Genomic DNA, 24,037 nt, shown 5'->3' on the forward strand with positions numbered 1-24,037 from the left:
AGAGGACTCCGGTGGCAACCTGTGAAGCTCTGGTGAACTACATGCCCATGAGGGTTAAGACAGTGCTGGGAAATAATGCTGACCACACAAAATATTGACACTTTGGGCCCAATTTGGACATTTCCACTTAGGGGTCTACTCACTTTTGTTGCCAACAGTTTAGACATTAATGGCTGTGTGTTGAGTTATTTTGATGGGACAGCAAATTTAAACTGTTATTCAGGCTGTACACTTACTACTTTACATTGTAGCAGAGTGTCATTTCTTTAGTGTTGTCACATGAAAAGATATAATAAAATGTATTACAAAATGTGAAGGGTGTACTCACTTTTGTGAGATACTGTATACAGACCTCTGTAGAAATAATGACCTCTGTATGGTAATTCACCACTTATTCAGACCTCTGTACGGCAATTCACCACATGTACAGACCTCTGTATGGTAACTCACTACATATACAGACCTCTGTACAGTAATTCGCCAGATATGCAGACCTCTGTACAGTAACTCACTACATATACAGACCTCTGTACAGTAATTCACCACATGTACATACCTCTGTACGGTAACTCACTACATATACAGACCTCTGTACGGTAACTCACTACATATACAGACCGCTGTACAGTAATTCACCACATGTACAGACCTCTGTACGGTAACTCACTACATATACAGACCTCTGTACAGTAATTCGCCAGATATACAGACCTCTGTACGGTAACTCTCCATGTACAGAGATATGTAAATGTTGTCACCTTGACTCTTATGAGTGTTTATATTATCACAGGGGATGTCCGAGACCTTCCAGACTCTCCACCACCTTGTCCATAAAGGAGTAAAGGTGGTAATGGATATTCCGTATGATTTGTGGAATGAAACTTCTGCGGAGGTTGCTGATATGAAGAAACAGGTACAAGGATATCAGGGCATCAATCTGCTATAAAATGTCTGAGGAGGGGGTAACTGTGATTGAAGGCTTGTTTCAACGAGGGGTGGGGGTGTAATGATATATGGGACAGTGAGGAGCAAAGGGGCTAAATAGAGAGTGCACTCCGTTACTAGGAGTGTTCTCGGTCTACACTTGCTGTCTTTCACAGACTCACTTATTTATTGCTGTCCCACACTCACATGCCATTCTCTCTGAGTATCTGTTGTATTACTTATTGATCTCCTCACCTCATTCTCACTCACTCACTCATCCATTCCCACAGTCTATAGTTCTTCTTCTCAGTTCCTCTTGTTCGCCTCTTATTCTGGTGCCTACCCTGCCACAGTCTCTCATTCTCTGATGCCTATCTTGCCACGGTCCCTGATTCCTTGGGGTTCTGCCTCCCACGGTCCCTGATTCCTTGGGGTTCTGCCTCCCACGGTCCCTGATTCCTTGGGGTTCTGCCTCCCACGGTCCCTGATTCCTTGGGGTTCTGCCTCCCACAGTCCCTGATTCCACGGGCCTCTGCTTCCCACAGTCCCTGATTCCCTGGAGTCCTGCCTCCCACGGTCCTTGGGGCCCTGCCTGCCATGATCCATGATTCCCTGGGACTTACCCTGCCACTGTCCCTGCTTCACTGGTGCCCACCCTGCAACAGTCTCTCAATCCCTGTGGCCCTGTCTGCCACTGTCGCGGTCTCACCCTCCCGCGGTCTCTCGTTCCCTGGTGCTCACCCTCCCGCGGTCTCTCGTTCCCTGGTGCTCACCCTCCCGCGGTCTCTCGTTCCCTGGTGCTCACCCTCCCGCGGTCTCTCGTTCCCTGGTGCTCACCCTCCCGCGGTCTCTCGTTCCCTGGTGCTCACCCTCCCGCGGTCTCTCGTTCCCTGGTGCTCACCCTCCCGCGGTCTCTCGTTCCCTGGTGCTCACCCTCCCGCGGTCTCTCGTTCCCTGGTGCTCACCCTCCCGCGGTCTCTCGTTCCCTGGTGCTCACCCTCCCGCGGTCTCTCGTTCCCTGGTGCTCACCCTCCCGCGGTCTCTCGTTCCCTGGTGCTCACCCTCCCGCGGTCTCTCGTTCCCTGGTGCTCACCCTCCCGCGGTCTCTCGTTCCCTGGTGCTCACCCTCCCGCGGTCTCTCGTTCCCTGGTGCTCACCCTCCCGCGGTCTCTCGTTCCCTGGTGCTCACCCTCCCGCGGTCTCTCGTTCCCTGGTGCTCACCCTCCCGCGGTCTCTCGTTCCCTGGTGCTCACCCTCCCGCGGTCTCTCGTTCCCTGGTGCTCACCCTCCCGCGGTCTCTCGTTCCCTGGTGCTCACCCTCCCGCGGTCTCTCGTTCCCTGGTGCTCACCCTCCCGCGGTCTCTCGTTCCCTGGTGCTCACCCTCCCGCGGTCTCTCGTTCCCTGGTGCTCACCCTCCCGCGGTCTCTCGTTCCCTGGTGCTCACCCTCCCGCTGTCTCTCGTTCCCTGGTGCTCACCCTCCCGCTGTCTCTCGTTCCCTGGTGCTCAGCCTCCCGCGGTCTCTCCTTCCCTGGTGCTCAGCCTCCCGCGGTCTCTCGTTCCCTGGTGCTCACCCTCCCGCTGTCTCTCGTTCCCTGGTGCTCACCCTCCCGCTGTCTCTCGTTCCCTGGTGCTCAGCCTCCTGCGGTCTCTCCTTCCCTGGTGCTCAGCCTCCCGCGGTCTCTCCTTCCCTGGTGCTCAGCCTCCCGCGGTCTCTCCTTCCCTGGTGCTCAGCCTCCCGCGGTCTCTCCTTCCCTGGTGCTCAGCCTCCCGCGGTCTCTCCTTCCCTGGTGCTCAGCCTCCCGCGGTCTCTCCTTCCCTGGTGCTCAGCCTCCCGCGGTCTCTCCTTCCCTGGTGCTCAGCCTCCCGCGGTCTCTCCTTCCCTGGTGCTCAGCCTCCCGCGGTCTCTCCTTCCCTGGTGCTCAGCCTCCCGCGGTCTCTCCTTCCCTGGTGCTCAGCCTCCCGCGGTCTCTCCTTCCCTGGTGCTCAGCCTCCCGCGGTCTCTCCTTCCCTGGTGCTCAGCCTCCCGCGGTCTCTCCTTCCCTGGTGCTCAGCCTCCCGCGGTCTCTCCTTCCCTGGTGCTCAGCCTCCCGCGGTCTCTCCTTCCCTGGTGCTCAGCCTCCCGCGGTCTCTCCTTCCCTGGTGCTCAGCCTCCCGCGGTCTCTCCTTCCCTGGTGCTCAGCCTCCCGCGGTCTCTCCTTCCCTGGTGCTCAGCCTCCCGCGGTCTCTCCTTCCCTGGTGCTCAGCCTCCCGCGGTCTCTCCTTCCCTGGTGCTCAGCCTCCCGCGGTCTCTCCTTCCCTGGTGCTCAGCCTCCCGCGGTCTCTCCTTCCCTGGTGCTCAGCCTCCCGCGGTCTCTCCTTCCCTGGTGCTCAGCCTCCCGCGGTCTCTCCTTCCCTGGTGCTCAGCCTCCCGCGGTCTCTCCTTCCCTGGTGCTCAGCCTCCCGCGGTCTCTCCTTCCCTGGTGCTCAGCCTCCCGCGGTCTCTCCTTCCCTGGTGCTCAGCCTCCCGCGGTCTCTCCTTCCCTGGTGCTCAGCCTCCCGCGGTCTCTCCTTCCCTGGTGCTCACCCTCCCGCGGTCTCTCCTTCCCTGGTGCTCACCCTCCCGCGGTCTCTCCTTCCCTGGTGCTCACCCTCCCGCGGTCTCTCCTTCCCTGGTGCTCACGCTCCCGCGGTCTCTCGTTCCCTGGTGCTCACGCTCCCGCGGTCTCTCCTTCCCTGGTGCTCACGCTCCCGCGGTCTCTCCTTCCCTGGTGCTCACGCTCCCGCGGTCTCTCCTTCCCTGGTGCTCACGCTCCCGCGGTCTCTCCTTCCCTGGTGCTCACGCTCCCGCGGTCTCTGTCTATTGGTTTGCTCTGTAGATAATCTATGTTTTCCGTTCTTTCTTCCTTTCCTCATTCTTTTACTTCCCTGTCTCATGTTTAAATAACCTGACTCTCTGCCCTGTACAGTGCGAAATATTGATGGAGGAATATGAAGAGGTCATTGAGGACTGGTACCGTAATCACCAAGAAGAGGATATTACAGATTTTTTGTGTGCCAGACATGTACTGAAAGGCCAAGATAAGAGTAAGTGTTAAAGATATGGAATCTACCAGTCCTGCTTCTATACATTTTACAGATTTATGTAGTGTATAAACAGAGCAAGCCCTGCTTCTATCTATCTATGGATTTATATAGTGTATAAACAGAGCGATCCCTGCTTCTATCTATCTATGGATTTATATAGTGTATAAACAGAGCGAGCTCTGCTTCTATCTATCTATGGATTTATATAGTGTATAAACAGAGCGAGTCCTGCTTCTATCTATCTATGGATTTATATAGTGTATAAAAAGAGCGAGCCCTGCTTCTATCTATCTATGGATTTATATAGTGTATAAACAGAGCGAGCCCTGCTTCTATCTATGGATTTATATAGTGTATAAACAGAGCGAGCCCTGCTTCTATCTATGGATTTATATAGTGTATAAACCGAGCGAGCCCTGCTTCTATCTATGGATTTATATAGTGTATAAACAGAGCGAGCCCTGCTTCTATCTATGGATTTATATAGTGTATAAACAGAGCGAGTCCTGCTTCTATCTATCTATGGATTTATATAGTGTATAAACAGAGCGAGCCCTGCTTCTATCTATGGATTTATATAGTGTATAAACAGAGCGAGCCCTGCTTCTATCTATCTATGGATTTATATAGTGTATAAACAGAGCGAGCCCTGCTTCTATCTATCTATGGATTTATATAGTGTATAAACAGAGCGAGCCCTGCTTCTATCTATCTATGGATTTATATAGTGTATAAACAGAGCGAGCCCTGCTTCTATCTATCTATCTATCTATGGATTTATATAGTGTATAAACAGAGCGAGCCCTGCTTCTATCTATGGATTTATATAGTGTATAAACAGAGTGAGCCCTGCTTCTATCTATGGATTTATATAGTGTATAAACAGAGCGTGCCCTGCTTCTATCTATCCATGGATTTATATAGTGTATAAACAGAGCGAGCCCTGGTTCTATCTATGGATTTATATAGTGTATAAACAGAGCGAGCCCTGCTTCTATCTATGGATTTATATAGTGTATAAACAGAGCGGGCCCTGCTTCTATCTATGGATTGATATAGTGTATAAACAGAGCGGGCCCTGCTTCTATCTATCTATCTATGGATTTATATAGTGTATGAACAGAGCGAGCCCTGCTTCTATCTATGGATTTATATAGTGTATAAACAGAGCGAGCCCTGCTTCTATCTATGGATTGATATAGTGTATAAACAGAGCGAGCCCTGCTTCTATCTATGGATTTATATAGTGTATAAACAGAGCGAGCCCTGCTTCTATCTATGGATTTATATAGTGTATAAACAGAGCGAGTCCTGCTTCTATCTATCTATGGATTTATATAGTGTATAAACAGAGCGAGCCCTGCTTCTATCTATCTATGGATTTATATAGTGTATAAACAGAGCGAGCCCTGCTTCTATCTATCTATGGATTTATATAGTGTATAAACAGAGCGAGCCCTGCTTCTATCTATGGATTTATATAGTGTATAAACAGAGCGGGCCCTGCTTCTATCTATCTATCTATGGATTTATATAGTGTATGAAGAGAGTGAGCCCTGCTTCTATCTATCTATGGATTTATATAGTGTATAAACAGAGCGAGCCCTGCTTCTATCTATCTATGGATTTATATAGTGTATAAACAGAGCGAGCCCTGCTTCTATCTATGGATTTATATAGTGTATGAACAGAGCGAGCCCCGCTTCTATCTATCTATGGATTTATATAGTGTATAAAGAGTGCGAGCCCAATTTACCAAAACTGCTTAATTAAGATAAAGTTGGTTTGATGTCTATAGTGTACCTTTAAGATACAAATGAAAATGACTGACTTATTTAAAGAACACTCAAAGCAGCATAACTAGAGCTATTGTAGTTGTTATGGTGTGTGGAGTGTTCCTTTAATTCCTCCCTTGTTACTGGAAGCTTAGAGGGGACTCACTACTGAGCGAAGCCTTTGTGTCTAGGGCTAAGACTGTGGGTTTAGCTCTTTTAGCCAATGAACCGCCCTACACACAAAGGCTTATGCAGCTCTCTAATCTTTTAGAACCCTGTCCTGTTACAAGCAATGTGTTTGTTTCATACCTCCTACCTGTCATGGATTTGGTGGCTCCTTCCTTTCTGAATTGGGATGACACCACAGTCAGTAATGTCTGTGAATTTATAGGTTTCACAGGTCTGATACTGCCGCTATACCTAGTTCTGATGTAATTAACGGGGACATTGACACAATGGCAGGGTGAGGATTGTCAGGAATTCCAAATTTTAGGCTAAAATACCTTTTCTGAGCACAAAGCAGAGATCGAGAATTTCCCCAATTTTTAGCTGTTTTTGATCTATAATTTTAAATTAACTGGAATAGAATTCCCAGTGTTTCACACTTTGACATAATTTTATATTATATATCATTTGTAAATTCCTGTTGTTTTAGATGAATTCTTGAGATTGTTTCCTCAGCTTCCAAAACAGCAAATGTCCTTTACAGCTGCTTTGGAATTCCCACGATGTCTCTCACATTCTGTGTTCTGTCCTTACTGCTGCTTTGGAATTTCCACGATGTCCCTCGCGTTCCGTTGTAACGGACCACCTGGCACCCCGACTTGGTACCTCCGTTAATGGATGCTCCTAGTGCTTCCTGAGGACTCCAAGCACTCTGGCAGACACCACAATCACCGAATCCGAGAAACCTTTAAATCCTCCCAAGCGTATGAATGCTGTAGACCATTGAATAGGAACCATACGAATAGGCTTGTACTCCTAGCAGTCAACTGGAACAGCATACAATAAATCCTTCCCCCAATAATGAGACGACACATCACTTTGAGGGTAAAACAGGAACTCTGGACTGGCTCATCCAGCCTGGCTTTTATTTCCAACTCACACATACAGGCCACACCCAGGGGGAGGCATAAAAGAACCAATGACATAGATGTTACCTCCCACACATCCCCTCCCCTTAGTGTGACACATAATCCCATTATGCATACAGTGTAAAATATACTTTTACACAACTTTCATAACTTTAAAACCATACATCACATTCACATAAAAATACATATCCACAATCAATCCATTCAGGGGAACAACATATTAAAAAATGGCATGAATCCGACCAGGGGTTCAAAAGTTACTAAAAGTATCTTTTGTTCCTTTCTGTCTGGCAGAAAAACATCCCCACAATGCACCCTGGTTTCCTCCCTTCTGCCCTGGAGTTAATTGGAGAAGTAATCCAATTACCCAGGACTAAAGGCAGACTCCATTAACCACATGGTTGCAAAACAACATAAAACACTTTAAAATACATAAAGTCACATTTACACATAACACACAGACATTTCACCTATCCCCAGATAGCTGGGATCTGCACGCACAAAACTACCGAATAGCGCGCAGATCCTACTCACACAGTACAATTGCCATGGAGCTAAAGTCTTTCCCATAGTCTTTCATTATATGAATAGGCTCCATGGTATGGCTATCTGGGGTATCACATTCCCATAAAGTCTGGTCCATAGTCCAAAGGCAAGAGGCGGGCAATCAGCCCCCTCCAAGGACACGTGGCGAGGTCGGTTTCGCCACATCCGTGTTCTGTCCTTACTGCTGCTTTGGAATTCCCACGATGTCTCTCACGTTCCATGTTCTGTCCTTAGTGCTGCTTTGGAATTCCCACGATGTCTCTCACGTTCTGTGTTCTGTCCTTACTGCTGCTTTGGAATTCCCACGATGTCCCTCGCGTTCCATGTTCTGTTCTATCTGCTGCTTTGGAATACCCACAATGTCTCTCACGCTCCATGTTCTGTCCTTACTGCTGCTTTGGAATTCCCACGATGTACCTAGCTTTCCATGTCCAAATCGTAGTGCTGATTTGGAATTCCCATGATGTCTCTCGCATTCCGTGTTCTGTCCTTACTGCTGCTTTGGATTTCCCACGATGTCTCTCACGTTCCGTGGTCTGTCCTTACTGCTGCTTAGAATTACCACAATGTGCCTCGCTTTCCTTGTTCTGTCCTTACGGCTGCTTTGAAATTCCCACAATGGGCCTCACGTTCTGTGTTCTGTCCTTATTGTTGCTTTGGAATTCCCACGATGTCCTTCGCTTTCCGTGTTCTAATTGTACTGCTGATTTGGAATTCCCATGATGTCTCTCGCATTCCGTGTTCTGCTGCTTTGGAATTCCCACGATGTCCTTCATGTTCCATATTCTGTCCTTACTGCTGCTTTGGAATCCCCACAATGTCTCTCAAGTTCCATGTTCTGTCCTTACTGCTGCTTTGGAATTACCACAATGTCCCTCACGTTCTGTGTTCTGTCCTTACTGCTGCTTTGGAATTCCCACGATGTACCTAGCTTTCCATGTTCTAATCGTAGTGCTGATTTGGAATTCCCATGATGTCTCTCACGTTCCATGTTCTGTCCTTACTGCTGCTTTGGAATTCCCACGATGTACCTAGCTTTCCATGTTCTAATCGTAGTGCTGATTTGGAATTCCCATGATGTCTCTCACGTTCCATGTTCTGTCCTTACTGCTGCTTTGGAATTCCCATGATGTCTCTCATGTTCCGTGTTCTGTCCTTACTACTGCTTTGGAATTTCCACAATGTCCCTCGTGTTCCATGTTCTATCCTTACTGCTGCTTCGGAATTCCCACGTTGTCTCTCTCGTTACGTGTTCTGTCTTTACTGCTGCTTTGAAATTCCCACAATTTGCCTCGCGTTCTGGGTTCTGTCCTTATTGTTGCTTTGGAATTCCCTTGACGTCCCTCACGTTCCGTGTTTAGGAACTGCAACACCAATGCACATTTTAATTTCTAGTTTTGTGATCAGATTTTATCGTATCCATGCTTCCCTTCCTTTAATCTCACAAACAAATTGTCAGCTTCAGTTTTTCAGTCTTTGTTGTAAAATAAAGAGGAATTTATATATCTGAAATTACAGGTTATCAACATATCTTTCTGTAACTACACAAAAACTTGCTAGCCCTTCCAGAGTGTGCAGTGTGCACGAATATAAAGTAGGGATTGTTGTTTAGTGCACCATAAGCAGTTAGTACAGGGTGATGGGTTCGTGCTTGGAATGACCCTTTAGTTTATTTTTTTTATAAAACACACTAGATATTTGTAAGATTAAAACAGTAGAATGTCAAGCTTTCTTCGGGTCAGAGATTCATCTTCAGCAAATTGAAGCTTGACCACATGTCGCAAAATCACCAGCAAAATCCTTTAAAACCACGCAGAGTGTTGGAAACTCGATCACGGTCTTATTATGCAGATTGTCCAGAAGACTTTTTTGGAGATCAAGTTCAACGTACCTGCCCAGACCCAGCTTCTGCTGATCTAACACCATAAACACTTTTACACCTGGAGACGACACGTAAATCTGTAACCTTTGGCGAATGACAGGATCAGACTCTGTGGGATCAATGTATCTTTCTAGAATTTTATGAAGACTTTTATTGTCCGGTACCCCTTTTTCAGTGTATTCCGCTTCACTCTGTGGAAACTGGAACTTGACATGCCAGTAAAATCTCTGTTCTTTCTTGTGAAAATATGTACTGTTCATCTTCCGCTTTGCAAAACCAATAGGCAAGATTTTCAGGTCAATGGAGTGCTTTCGGGCCCGATTCTTCATGAAATTCAGCCCTTAGTAGTACCAGTCCCTGTTCAGCCGATTCCCTCCTGGGGCAAGCGAAAGTCCCGCAGTGCATCACAGGTTGGCAGGTCTGGCTCCTCTCTCCGCTCGTCTTTCCTCCGCATTTAGAGGGCTTTGTGAGGCCATGCTTCAGACCGGCTAAAGTCAAGCTGTGCGTCGTCTGTGCTGGCTGTGATGAGAAGTGCAGTCCTCCAGGCGTAGGGTGCAGCATCTTGTATGGGAGACTGGTTCTCCTGTATATTGTTTCCCGTCTTCACTGGATTGTATGCTCGTGTGTCAGGAGCTGCATTGTGGGTCGTGATCGCGGGGAGGTAGCAGATCTCTCTCCCGCCTCCTGGGCACATGGCGCCCGCCATTTTAGGTGCCGCGCTGGGTTCCCCACAGTTCCAGCTGCGATGCCTCGGTTGGGGTCTCCAGGTGGGGACCGGGATCACCCCCCCGGCCCATAGGGGGGGAAGCAGGGCCGGACCCGCTCGGGATTGCGCCTCGGGTTGGGGTCCATGGAGTAGGATAGCGGGGCAGCGGCCGTCCGCCCCGCTCACCACAGGTGAAGGCCATACGAACAGCGGCCACCCAGAGAACACTTAATCGACGGCGCTTTTGAACATAACAAGGCAGGAGGGGGTCGGGGTTCGGTAGTTTCAAACTGCCGAACTAATAACCAATTTTAGGCAGAAAAATTTAGCAAACACATAAACATAGAAGAAAAGGTCGGATAAAGTCCATTTTCTTCACACCGATTAAAACTACCGAACGGATGGCCACCCAGGAGAGAAGTGTGCTGCTGGTTAACCTCTTGGCCCCAATTAGAACGTTGTGGTTAACCGCAGACACCTCTCCATTCTATCCGTATGCAGGGTGTTCGTCGTTCGTATGCCGACCACGAGGCGGCGGCCATTTTATAAAAGACCAGCGATGTTCGGCGAGGATTCTATGGAACTATAAACTGACACTTTATCTACCGAACACCGCTGAAACTACCGATCGTCCTTCGCTTTCGTTGAGGCATACGAACACCGGTCCGTTCGGGAGTTTGGATCATACGCATGGACTTAACCCAAATTGACTCCATGGGATGGCTATCGTATACCGAAAAACATGTGAAAGACTTTGACTCCATGGCGATTGAACTGTGCGCATTGGATCTGAGCGCTATTCGGTAGAAATATGCACTCAGATCCAGGCTATACGTTACACAAAGCCTATGCATTCGGTATTTGTATAGTTATATATTTTTATGTGTTTTTACAGTTGTATATAAAATGACGATTTGCTTCTATCCCTGGAGATAATTAGATTCCTTCTCAATTATCTCCAGGATAGAGAGGAGGCATTTATGCATGTAAAGGCGAGTGTTTACACCTGGGCCACTGCGATTGGCTACTGTCCAATATATGTCTCAGTCTTCCATCTGGTCCCCTAAGGGAGTGTCCACCAGGTGGGAGACCTGCATAAATACCGGGCAGGTAGCCCTCATTAAACAGATTCCTGTTTTACCCTCAAGACGGAGCTTGGTCTCGTGTTTGGGGGGGATTGCTACTTGGAAGGATTTATTTTGCCTGTTTTAGCCGTGGAAGGAGTTCGGCTGATTTTATGTTCGTGAGTGTACCGCATTCCCTTACACTCGGTTCGGGAGTTTGGCGGTCGGCCGTGCAGAGCCTGCATCTCTGGAAAGGGGGATTATTGTCTAAACGGCGGTTTAATCTATTTAAGCTGTGAGTGTCTTAACACCCTCCAACTGTGAGAAGTTACAATAGACGGATCAATGAAGATGCTAGCTGTCGATGTACCCCAAATACGGGAAAAACTCCATCCGCTGTTAGATCCACTGTATGTGGGGTTACGACCTGTTTCCTAGCAGACGTCCATGAACTGCAAAGCTGTCCTATTAGTCATTTCCCTGTAATTGTAAAACACAGAGGGTCATCCGTGGATTTAGAATCGCGATAAAATCTGCCACCAGGTCTCGACCTTTGATGTGGAAGATGGCTTCTTCGATCACCAGGTGATGTGGCCTTGTAGACAAAATTCCAACCTCAGGTAATGCGTCTGAGTGGTCTCGTCCGAGAATGAACCTATTATGCCGGCAAGAGTGTTTCCAGTACTCCAGATGGACTGCTTAACCCGTAACTGTGGTAGAAAAAGGTACTCCCAAGGGACGTCCAATCAGAGTCCCAACACTGAACTAGCGTAGCGAAACGGTGATAGACTACTCTGGGGAACTGTAAATCATGGATATAACCAAAAGAGGGCAATGAAACTAGATGATGAGATTTCCATCCAAATATATCCTCGTCGGGGAGTGATAGGTGGTCCGGATCCAAGGATAATGGGGTCCTGCATAGACTAAGACGAGTCCTCCCTGCTGTATTCGCGTGGTGGACCGCAAAGGCTTCGAAATCGGTTCGAAGTGTATGCCGGCTGACAAAAAAACAAAACTGCCATGGTGAGCGCGTCTGGAGCAGGACTTCCGTCCGTGAGACTGGCAACTGATTAGGGGGAGAGTGAATAATCTGATTAATCGTCTGTACGATCCTGTTCCATGCCCGACCTGTCAAAGTTCGTGGAGGAACTCCTGGTCAGCACGCCACCTTCAAGATAGGGTATAATATACCTTAGGTCCCTGTATCCCTGACTGTCCGGGCACTTATCTCCACGAGTAGGCCCTAGGCCAAGGGATCCATGAATGTGAATTTGAGAACCGAGCTATAGGAATACCTCCCTTCTAGCCTGAAGTCCCACGAACTCCTAGCATACCATACTTGACTGTACCAATACTCCATGGTTGCTTGGTGTTCCCAGGATGCTGCTCCTCGCACTAGGAAAGCCATGCCACCACTGTAATGGAACTCCCCGTACTCCGACCGAGTACCTGCCGTTGATGGACGCTTCCTAGCTTGCGTCGAGGACCACAAGCACCGCACCAGACACCACAACCACCGCAGACTCCACAACCGCCGTAGCTTAACTGGAGTCTCGCCGTCTTCTGTCCACCCTGCATCAGCTTCTGTCCTCCAGGACCGTGTGGGATATACCTCTCCTCCAGGAGAGCGTATCGGGAACACGCTCTTAAAATAGCTAAGTGATTAAAGCTCAGGGGAGTATGCAGAGCATAGCAATCCCCAGTGTGAGTATAGCTATCCCCTCCAATCACGAGACAAGACTACGTGTTGAGGGTCAAGAAGAACTGACTCCAATGAGCGTTTATTCCTGCTTATATACAACTTTCCCAGCAAGGTTACCACCCACGTGGACCTTGTGGGGCACTGGAACTGTAAATTTAACAACCAATAAAATAAAGGCACATGGATAAGCACACCCACTTTTTACAATAAGAATCCTCCCCTCTGCTTGGGAGATAATTGAGTTAATTACTGTATCAACTCAATTTTCTCTGAACTAACAAACCATACTTTTATGCAATTTTTGTAACTTTGTGAGTTTACCAATCTTATACTTCATACTTATATTTTTATAACCAGCATAATTTGGGGACAAATATATCCAAAATTCACTTGAATCGGTTAAGTGGTTCAGGAGATAGGTGGAAGTCATATTTTGACTGAGGAGGGACAAACAGCTAGTTCCAACTGGTTTGGCAGTGTCCCTGGGATAACGCCCTGCTGGAGAAAAATGGGACCGGGAGAGGGAAAGAGGCATATCTTCCCATGGATTCAAAGGGGCAGAAAAGTGTCCCAAAAGTTTAAATATGTCCATACACTGTTTTTAAAGGGCCAGCACCAGTCCAAATAAAAGTCCATAAGACCAATAATGGGCCACACCCCCCCGGGCCATAGTCGCAGGGCAGGAGGCTGGCAAGCAGGGCTCTCCAGGACCAAGTGGCGAAGGGCACTAAGTCACAATCTTCATAAAAGCCTTGCCCCTAGGGACATAGCAGGCCAATCAAATGGGCCCAGACATAGCAGGCCAATCAAATGGGCCCAGACATAGCAGGCAAATCAAATGGGCCCAGACATAGCAGGCCAATCAAATGGGCCCAGACATAGCAGGCCAATCAAATGGGCCCAGACATAGCAGGCCAATCAAATGGGCCCAGACATAGCAGGCCAATCAAATGGGCCCAGACATAGCAGGCCAATCAAATGGGCCCAGACATAGCAGGCCAATCAAATGGGCCCAGACATAGCAGGCCAATCAAATGGGCCCAGACATAGCAGGCCAATCAAATGGGCCCAGACATAGCAGGCCAATCAAATGGGCCCAGACATAGCAGGCCAATCAAATGGGCCCAGACATAGCAGGCCAATCAAATGGGCCCAGACATAGCAGGCCAATCAAATGGGCCCAGACATAGCAGGCCAATCAAATGGGCACAGGCATAGCAGGCCAATCAAATGGGCCCAGACATAGCAGGCCAATCAAATGGGCCCAGGCATAGCTGGCCAATCAAATGGGCCCAGGCATAGCTGGCCAATCAATGGGGCGCAGACATAGCTGGCCAATCAATGGGGCGCAGACCTAGCTGGCCAATCAATGGGGCGCAGACATAGCTGGCCAATCAATGGGGCGCAGACATAGCTGGCCAATCAATGGGGCGCAGACATAGCTGGCCAATCAATGGGGCGCAGACATAGCTGGCCAATCAATGGGGCGCAGACATAGCTGGCCAATCAATGGGGCGCAGACATAGCTGGCCAATCAATGGGGCGCAGACATAGCTGGCCAATCAATGGGGCGCAGACATAGCTGGCCAATCAATGGGGCGCAGACATAGCTGGCCAATCAATGGGGCGCAGACATAGCTGGCCAATCAATGGGGCGCAGACATAGCTGGCCAATCAATGGGGCGCAGACATAGCTGGCCAATCAATGGGGCGCAGACATAGCTGGCCAATCAATGGGGCGCAGACATAGCTGGCCAATCAATGGGGCGCAGACATAGCTGGCCAATCAATGGGGCGCAGACATAGCTGGCCAATCAATGGGGCGCAGACATAGCTGGCCAATCAATGGGGCGCAGACATAGCTGGCCAATCAATGGGGCGCAGACATAGCTGGCCAATCAATGGGGCGCAGACATAGCTGGCCAATCAATGGGGCGCAGACATAGCTGGCCAATCAATGGGGCGCAGACATAGCTGGCCAATCCATGGGCGCAGACATAAGTGGTAAGCAGCCATGCGGGAAATAAGTTCCGGGTGCTCACACTGTTTGCGAGCCCTCCAGGGCCGGTAGACCGCGCACAGGACTGTCGGACCTGCACGGTAAAAAACGCCAAAAATAAAACGGCAGAGGATAGAAAAAGGGGAATAATGGCAATAGACAGGGGGGTATATGAAATCACAGTACATGACGGTACAGTAAAGTATATAAAGGCACAGAAAGGTATATTTAAAGGCACAGTAATGTCTATGAAGGCACAGTAAGGCCCCCCATGAATCCAAAGACAGTCTAACAAAAATATGGGAAGCTTAAAATGCACAGAAAGTCCCCCAATAAACCTCTATAAAGAGCTGTAAAAAGGCAATAAATCCCAAAGCCACCAACTAGATGCAGGAGGCAGTGGTACTCTGACCTGTACTGATGCGGAGCAGCAAACAAAGATGACATGATGCATGGGGAGGGGAGTTTTATAGAACCTAACTTTTTTTCTGATTGGTTGTTTTTTCTGTGCTGCTGTGGAGTTCTAGTAAAGAGAGACTTAAGCAAATACGAAGCCTCCTGTCATGTTATAAAATTACTTGCCCCATTACTTGTGACTTTATTATCCCTTTAATATTCCAATTTGCCTTCTGGTTTGGTTTTGATGCTCATTAAATGTTGTCTCCAATGTCTGCAGGCTGCTTGGACGAGGAATGGGAGAGTATGAAGGGGGACACTGGTCCATCAAATGGGAAGAAAAAAGTGAAGAAACAAGGAGAGAAGAAAAAAAAGAACAAAAATAAGACCTTGGGCATGAAAGACAAGAATATCCAGATTGAAAGCCCTGAAACACAGACTCTTCAAAATGGAGCCAAAGAGGAACTCTAGCATCTCATGAGCCTATAACCAGCCTCTCTCCAACCAACCTGGGGTTTACCATCTCCCAGCTGATACAGCCTCTACCCAACAAACCTGGCATATCCCATCTCCCAGCTGATATATCCTCTCCCCAACTAACATGGGATTTACCATCTCCCAGCTGATACAGACTCTCCCCAACTAACATGGGATTTACCATATCCCACCCCCTAGCTGATATATCCTCTCCCCAACTAACATGGGATTTACCATATCCCATCTCCCAGCTGATATATCCTGTCCCCAACTAACATGGGATTTACCATATCCCATCTCCCAGCTGATACAGACTCTCCCCAACTTACCTGGGATTTACCATATCCCATCCCCAACTGATATATCCTCTCCCCAACTAACATGGGGTTTACCATATCCCATCTCCCAGCTGATACAGCCTCTACCCAACAAACCTGGCATTTACCATATCCCATATCCCAGCTGATACAGACTCTCCCCAACTAACATGGGGTTTACCATATCCCATCTCCCAGCTGGTACAGACTCTCCCCAACTAACATGGGGTTTACCATATCCCACCCCCTAGCTGATATATCCTCTCCCCAACTAACATGGGATTTACCATATCCCATCTCCCAGCTGATATATCCTGTCCCCAACTAACATGGGATTTACCATATCCCATCTCCCAGCTGATACAGACTCTCCCCAACTTACCTGGGATTTACCATATCCCATCCCCAACTGATATATCCTCTCCCCAACTAACATGGGGTTTACCATATCCCATCTCCCAGCTGATACAGCCTCTACCCAACAAACCTGGCATTTACCATATCCCATATCCCAGCTGATACAGACTCTCCCCAACTAACATGGGGTTTACCATATCCCATCTCCCAGCTGGTACAGACTCTCCCCAACTAACATGGGATTTACCATATCCCATCCCCAACTGATATATCCTCTCCCCAACTAACATGGGGTTTACCATATCCCATCTCCCAGCTGATACAGCCTCTACCCAACAAACCTGGCATTTACCATATCCCATATCCCAGCTGATACAGACTCTCCCCAACTAACATGGGGTTTACCATATCCCATCTCCCAGCTGATACAGACTCTCCCCAACTTACCTGGGATTTACCATATCCCATCCCCAACTGATATATCCTCTCCCCAACTAACATGGGGTTTACCATATCCCATCTCCCAGCTGATACAGCCTCTACCCAACAAACCTGGCATTTACCATATCCCATATCCCAGCTGATACAGACTCTCCCCAACTAACATGGGGTTTACCATATCCCATCTCCCAGCTGGTACAGACTCTCCCCAACTAACATGGGGTTTACCATATCCCATCTCCCAGCTGATATATCCTCTCCCCAACTAACATGGGGTTTACCATATCCCATCTCCCAGCTGATACAGACTCTCCCCAACTTACCTGGGATTTACCATATCCCATCCCCAACTGATATATCCTCTCCCCAACTAACATGGGGTTTACCATATCCCATCTCCCAGCTGATACAGCCTCTACCCAACAAACCTGGCATTTACCATATCCCATATCCCAGCTGATACAGACTCTCCCCAACTAACATGGGGTTTACCATATCCCATCTCCCAGCTGATATATCCTCTCCCCAACTAACATGGGGTTTACCATATCCCACCCCCTAGCTGATATATCCTCTCCCCAACTAACATGGGGTTTACCATATCCCATCTCCCAGCTGATATATCCTCTCCCCAACTAACATGTGGTTTACCATATCCATCTCCCAGCTGGTACAGCCTCTCTCCAACCAACCTGGGGTTCACCGTATCCCAATTTCCAGCTGATGCAGCCTGGGGTTTACCATATCCCATCTCCCAGCTGCTACAGCCTCAACTGATGCAGCTTCTTGCCATCCACCCTGGGGTTTACCATTTCCATCTCGCAGCTGACATAAACTTTTTACAACAGACTCAGAGAGTACCTTTACCATCCCACCAACCTGAGGTTTATCTAATCTACGCTCCCAGTAGCTACATTCTCAGCATATTTTGTGGATGCCTTCACCTCTGAACTCTGAATTACCCAAATTCCAAAACATTTTTAATGCCTGATACTCTTTTGTCCCCTTCCTCTGTTACATTGATTCTCCCCTTCATGTTGGAGCTTATGATGAATTTCATGTCAAATGTCTGTTGAACGTTAGGGGGACGAGCTGTGAGATTTGACCTTTTGGAATTCTGATTCTTGGTCATTTTAACTCTGGAATCCAAGCACGCTCATATGGCTTTCTTCTGGGGTCTTAAGGATGCGTTTGGCAGTCTTTACATGGTGTTATTCTCTAAGCATTTTATTGTTGCTGTATTTTTATAGGTCTTTAACTACTGTTTGTTTTATCTAAGTGGTTATGGCTCCCTCTGCTTTCTTCCAATTGCTCTAGTCACTCCAGCCATTACGCTCCCTCACTTTCTTAATTCACTCGTGGCTCGTAAGAGCTGTAGTCTGTTTAACCTGCAGTTGAACCTGTGTGAAACTGAGCTTTGACGGAAATCAGGTACTCCGCATGCTGCTCCATCCTACCATTGTCTTCCGGTCTCTGTTTTCTACATCATTATACCACATTGCAGCCTGTGCTAAATTACACCACTTGCCTCCTGCCTCCACTCTCTGCTGCAAGTTTCTTTATTTTTTTTCACTAATTTCTTATGTGCTCTATCCTTTTATTTTATCATCATGTATTTTTTTTTTTTTTTTGCTGTCATTGGTTTTATTTTTTCACATCACATCACATCTTCTGCCTCCCCATCAGTCTGTGAAGAGTGTTTTTTTTTGTTTTGTTTTTTGTGAAAAATGAATAAAATTATTTGAAGTTTTATACTCTCTCTTTTTGACTGGTCAGGAATCCCTCCCATAATCGGCAAGATTCTATTGTAGATTCACCTATTTGTATTTGTGCCAGGGACATAGTTTTGTACTTATAGTTTAGGGAACTTGACAGATTAGTTTTAAATTCCCGAGGATTCTAGTAGTTTTCCACTTCCAAGCAAGTGATAGCACTGCAGAGACTAGAAAATGAAAATGTCTTCAACCGTTGTTACTCTGTAATTTCTGCGATTTACCTGGCCAGCATATCCCAGAAAGATTTAAAAGGAGCACCCTCCCACCATATGTGTAGCAAGGTACCTTTCTCTGAGCCACAGCATTACTGGAACCTGGGTAAAGGCGTACTAATCGTGCTGGTACTAAGTACCACCTATATTGAAGTTTGCAGAGTATTTACAGTATAATCTGGTAGGCCATTCTCCATTGTTCTTCACCTAATGATTTGCCCAGCACTTTATGCCAAGCTTGCATGAAGCTCCACTCAAGTGCCCTCTCTGCGCTTGTAATTGAGGCATAGCACGCAGACCGTGTCTTTATCCTAAGGGCTTTTAGCAGACACATATTTTCAAACTTTGTGTGATCTCCCTGAATATTCAACACTTCTGCTGTTCCCAGAAGTCAAGCTAGTTTAAATACGAAAAAAGTAAATGGAAGGTCTGGAATTGTTCCTGAACTTCTGGGAATGACCACTCTAATGGGCAGAAGTGGTCTGGGTGCCTGAAGTGTCTGTTGCTGGGCAGCAGGGGTTAATCCAAGGGCTCTCCACTGGTAATCAGGATCCAGCATACAGAAGGCAGGACACACAGCATAATTCCCATTCCCAAGGACCACACGACACACAGTCTGGGAGTCAACTGACTATTTTTATTCACGGCTCCAGGAGTTAACTGTCAACGTTTAAATGTTCTGCAATGCAGTAATGGCAAGATCTATACAAGGACATTCTGTAAGTGGCTAGGTTTGCCACAGGGGACAGGGGCAAGTGATTGCCAAATACAAAGGGAAACACATACTTAACAAGGGAAAACCATCACAGTACATATTGGAGACACAAAATATAAAACCAAACCTCTGAATACTCAGGGGACATGGCACTTAGTGGCGATGTCCCGCCACATATCTCCCCCTTGTCCACTCCCGGCAGCACCAGCCTGACTCACACGTGTCAGCTGGCTGCTGCCCGGAGTGGACACAGTCTTTTAGTGCCATGTCCCCTCCTCAATAGTCCTTGTCCCGACCAGCCCCCTTTGAGTCCTGGGCACGGCCGGCGTTGCACCCTGCACCCTCCCTGGGTACAGGGTGACTTAGACATAAAGTCTCTTTAGCCTGGGGAGCCATCCATCCCAGGCTCCGTTCCACAGGCGGTTTTGCACCTGGGCAGCCCCCCACCCAAACAAGGGTGCCCCCTGGCTTCCCAAGCCCATAACAGCCCCCACCCAAACAAAGGTGCCCACCCAGCCCTTCTGTCACCTGGGTTCCTCCGACTGGCCGAGGAGGATGTTGTCTGCTGGGCTCATCTTGGCTTGGCTTCTGGGAAGGGGAGCCGACTGTGCTCTCCCTCTGGTGCTGTTCGGGATCCTGGGGAGGGGGAGAGTCTTCAACTCCCCCTGGATCTCACTCAGCTGCTAGGGGGCTATACGGGCTGCCCCTTGGTTGGAGGCTCGCACCTCTGCGTTTACGGCTCCGGGGGTCCTGTACAGCTGCTGGGACCCGGTTCAGGCAACAAGGGTGGGCTACCTGCCCTCTGCCCGGAGGCCCGCGCCTCCACACTCATCTGCTCCTGGGGAAGTAGCAAGCAGAGGCTGGGTACCCTCTGCTCGGATGCCGGAGCATCCTTAGGGAAAGGGGTAGCGGATACCGTAGCTTCACCTGCTACTTGCTGACCCGACCATACCAGGTCTCTGGGCTCAGCTCCAGGGAGAGTCGGAGGAGCCAACTCTTCTACCTGCTGGGTGCCTGTGGCGACCGCAGTCCCAGCCACGACACCCTCCGTACCTGTGGTTATCTCTCCTGATAACTCACACTGCTGCTGGAGAACGAGACAGGTTGTCTCCGTTCCCTGGACTTCACACTGCCGCTGGGGAGGAAGGACGGGGCACTTCTCTCCCTGTAACACACCTGGCTGCTGGGGAGAGAGATCAACTGTCTCCTCTCTCAAGGATACACACTGCCGCTGGGGAGGAAGGACGGCACCTTCAGCTCCCTGTGACTCACACTGCTGCTGGCGTTTCTCCCTTGCCTGCTCTGCTTTGAACTGCAGTTGCTCTCCTTCTATTCTCCTCACAAGCTGCACGGATTTCTCCTGTGGATTGGGTCCGAAGAAAGCCAGCAAACTTTTCAACATGGCATCAAACTCCTCTAGAGTATAGCTGGGCGCCATGCTTGCTCTGTAGCTGTCCTCCTGGGCTGTAGGAATGATCCCGTCACTTGCCACCAATTGTAGCGGAGCGGCAGGGGTTAATCCAAGGGCTCTCTGCTGGTAATCAGGATTCAGCATACAGAAGGCAGGACACACAGCATAATTCCCATTCCCAAGGACCACACGACACATAGCCTGGGAGTCAACTGACAATTTTTATTCACGGCTCCAGGAGTCAACTGTCAACTTTTAAATGTTCTGCAATGCAGTAATAGCAAGATATATACAAGGACATTCTGTAAGTGGCTAGGTTTGCCACAGGGGACAGGGGCAAGTGATTGCCAAATACAAAGAGAAACACATACTTAACAAGGGAAAACCATCACAGTACATATTGGAGACACAAAATATAAAACCAAACCTCTGAATGCTCAGGGGACATGGCACTTAGTAGCGATGTCCCGCCACAGTGTCCCTTTAAACGTCATGTTTTGTATGTGCAATGAACGTAATTTTGTGGCCATAGACCAAGGAACATTGCCACATAATCTATGTCTAGTCACACTACATTAGTTTAGTGTAGGGGTGCATCTTCTTTAAGACAGCCAGGTTTAGCACCCAAGCCATTCTCCATCAGCTCTGTAGTCCCCACTTCCAGCGTTACAGCTTGGCTGGGGTCTCGCTGTCCTCCAGCCACCCTGGACCCAAGACCAGGATCCATCTTCCAAGAGAGTGTAGCAATATTCTCTTAAAAGAGCAAGTGATTGTAATCCCAGGGGAGTATAGTGATATAGCAATCCCCAGCGTGATACAGCCATTCTCCCTCACACGTGAGATGAGACTCTATGTTGAGGGTAAGCAGGAATTTGTTTATTGGTAGCCACAACTGGCCTGATATGCAGGTCCCCATGCAAAGGGCACTCACCCCTGGGCCTGAGAGTAAACTACAGTAAAAACATACACACGATTACATTGGCTCTCAGGTACAGGACACTCCCATACAAAACAGGGTAATCCCTCCCCTGTGCCTGAGAGATAATTACTTGAGTACACAAACATAGAATTTAATTATCTCTCAGTACACATCCCCCACAAAAGTCCCCTGATAGCCCTGAACTGGGGGACCAACATATCCAAATATCACCCAGATTGTTTCAGGGGCTTGGGATTTCCATGGAAGTCATAATTTTGACCAACCGTGCACATGGTCCTATTCCCAAAATTGTTCCATGGGATCAGGGCTAATGGTTGGTCTCCACGAATGGAGCCTTTTTAAAGTATTTTAGCCAAGGTCCATTGCAGGGGCTATAGTCCTGAGGCAGGAGGCTGGCAAGCAGGCCCCTCCAAGAACACGTGGCAGAGGCATTTATGCCACACTTATCCACACCTATAAAGCACTAACCAATTCTAGCCCCTCCTATATCTCTTTACTGATCCGCAGGTATGCCCCTTCGCGGCCACTCAGCTCTGCCCTTCTCCTGTCCGCTCCTAGCACCCGTACGGCTAACTTACGGTTGCAGGACTTCTCGCGGGTGGCTCCTTTCCTTTGGAATAGCCTGCCTACGACCATCAAACTCTCCCCTAGTCTTCAATCATTTAAAAAGTTCCTCTAAACTCATCTCATCTTTAGGAAAGCTTATGGCCTCCCCGAGTAACCTTACATACCTGTCCCTTGCTCTCTCCTAAAGGGCAGCACTCTATTCTCTCCTCCAGCTCTGCTTCAGTCCACCTTGTTTGATTGCTACCTCCTGTCCTGTTGTGTTTTGCGCCCCACCACCTTTAGACTGTAAGCTCGTTTGAGCAGGGCCCTCTTTAACCTATTGTTCCTGTAAGGTTTTGTAATTGTCTCATTTATTGTTAAATCTCCCCCTTTGATAATATTGTAAAGTGCTACAGAATATGATGGCACTATATAAATACCAGTAATAACAATAATAATAACAACATATATGCTTATGTGCTTTTTTTCTTAATTTTCAATTCAAGTTGCTGCTATTGGGGCGCCTCTCCTTCATGGTACGAAGGGAACAGTGCTTGTTGGATCCCATGTTTGAGAAGGGGTGGGCTCTTCAGGGGACCTAGGTTCCATTGAGAGCCCCAGAGCTTGGAGGAAAGAATCCGCCTCTGTTATAGAGGAGAGTTTCATAGTGGTGCCGTTGCGCGCTACTGACAAGGCTCTTGGCATTATCCAACGGTAGGCCACTCCATGTTCTAGTAGTCGGTGGGTCACTGGGCCCAGTGTTCTCTTTCTTTGGAGAGTGGTCCTGAAAAAAGGTGAGTTTGGTGGACTCGAAGTCAAGCAGCGTTTTGCCTTTCACAGCTGCAAAGATGTGATTTCTGTCCGTCAGGGATTGGCACTGCAGGATTACGTCTTGGGATGCTAGCAGTGGTGACTGTCTTGATTTGTTGATGTGAAAAATTCATTTGAATGCTAACTTTTTTGCCTGTGCATGTGGTAGCAAAGTAGCGAGACTTCTGAGATAGTGCGGTAGTTCGGACTGGCCAATCTCATCAGGGATGCCTCTAATTTTTATGTTTCCTCTGTGGCTTCAGTCCTCCGCGGCATCTAGCTTTATTGAGCAGGGTTGAGTGGGAGGATTGGAGTTGAATCACGGTTTCTTTGAGGCCCTTCACTTCATGTTGTACATCTATTATGTCCTCTTCCGAGGTTTTCACTCGGTAAGTCACTGCTTGAACCTTTGTCCTCATTAGGTCCATGTCAGCAGCAGACATCTGCTTCAATTCTAGCAGAATGTTCTAATATCCAGTTTGGTAGCTGGAGTTAATGCATCAGGATCTATCTGTACCTCTGGGTGGGACTGGGGTCCGTGGCTTCCCCCCAAGACATGAGCCGAACCTGTGGAGCCTGTATCTTTGTCAGACATGGCTGCTTTCTTTAGGGCTGTGGGGCACTGAGCATTGTGCCTATGTCGCGGGTGTCTTTGCACGCACCTATTGCTAATCAATGGGATTTTCTTCCCATTTCAACTGAGTGTTCAGGCCACCCAGTCTCAGTGGGTGGTGAGATGAGCACACCTAGGTGGGAAGCATGGTCTTGAAGGCCGCGTAAGCAGAGTAGGCCTTAACTCTGCGGCGCACCTTCCTGCCCATCTGCAGGAATAAAAAGGGCATCAGTCGGTTGCTGACACTGCCGGCTTGTCTGCACTGTA

At 48.4% G+C, this 24,037-nt stretch overlaps 1 protein-coding gene across 4 annotated transcripts in view; it reads left to right on the top strand.

The window, feature by feature from the left end:
* CNPY3 (canopy FGF signaling regulator 3) overlaps window positions 1–18,441 on the top strand; it is a 31,384-nt gene extending 12,943 nt beyond the window's left edge. The window contains exons 5-8 of one of the 4 annotated variants that reach the window (XM_063444218.1): window positions 791–913; window positions 3,872–3,989; window positions 15,437–15,665; window positions 17,336–18,441. In XM_063444218.1, the coding sequence (XP_063300288.1) occupies window positions 791–913; window positions 3,872–3,989; window positions 15,437–15,627 (432 nt within the window). In that variant the 3' untranslated portion in view covers window positions 15,628–15,665; window positions 17,336–18,441. Of the gene's footprint in view, window positions 1–790; window positions 914–3,871; window positions 3,990–15,436; window positions 16,960–17,335 lie in introns of those variants that run through there. The other 3 variants (XM_063444221.1, XM_063444219.1, XM_063444217.1) reach the window with 3 other exon arrangements.
* The last annotated feature ends 5,596 nt before the right edge of the window (window positions 18,442–24,037 follow it).

Source organism: Pelobates fuscus, chromosome 2 (assembly GCF_036172605.1).
Source record: "Pelobates fuscus isolate aPelFus1 chromosome 2, aPelFus1.pri, whole genome shotgun sequence".
Taxonomy (NCBI): Eukaryota; Metazoa; Chordata; class Amphibia; order Anura; family Pelobatidae; genus Pelobates; species Pelobates fuscus.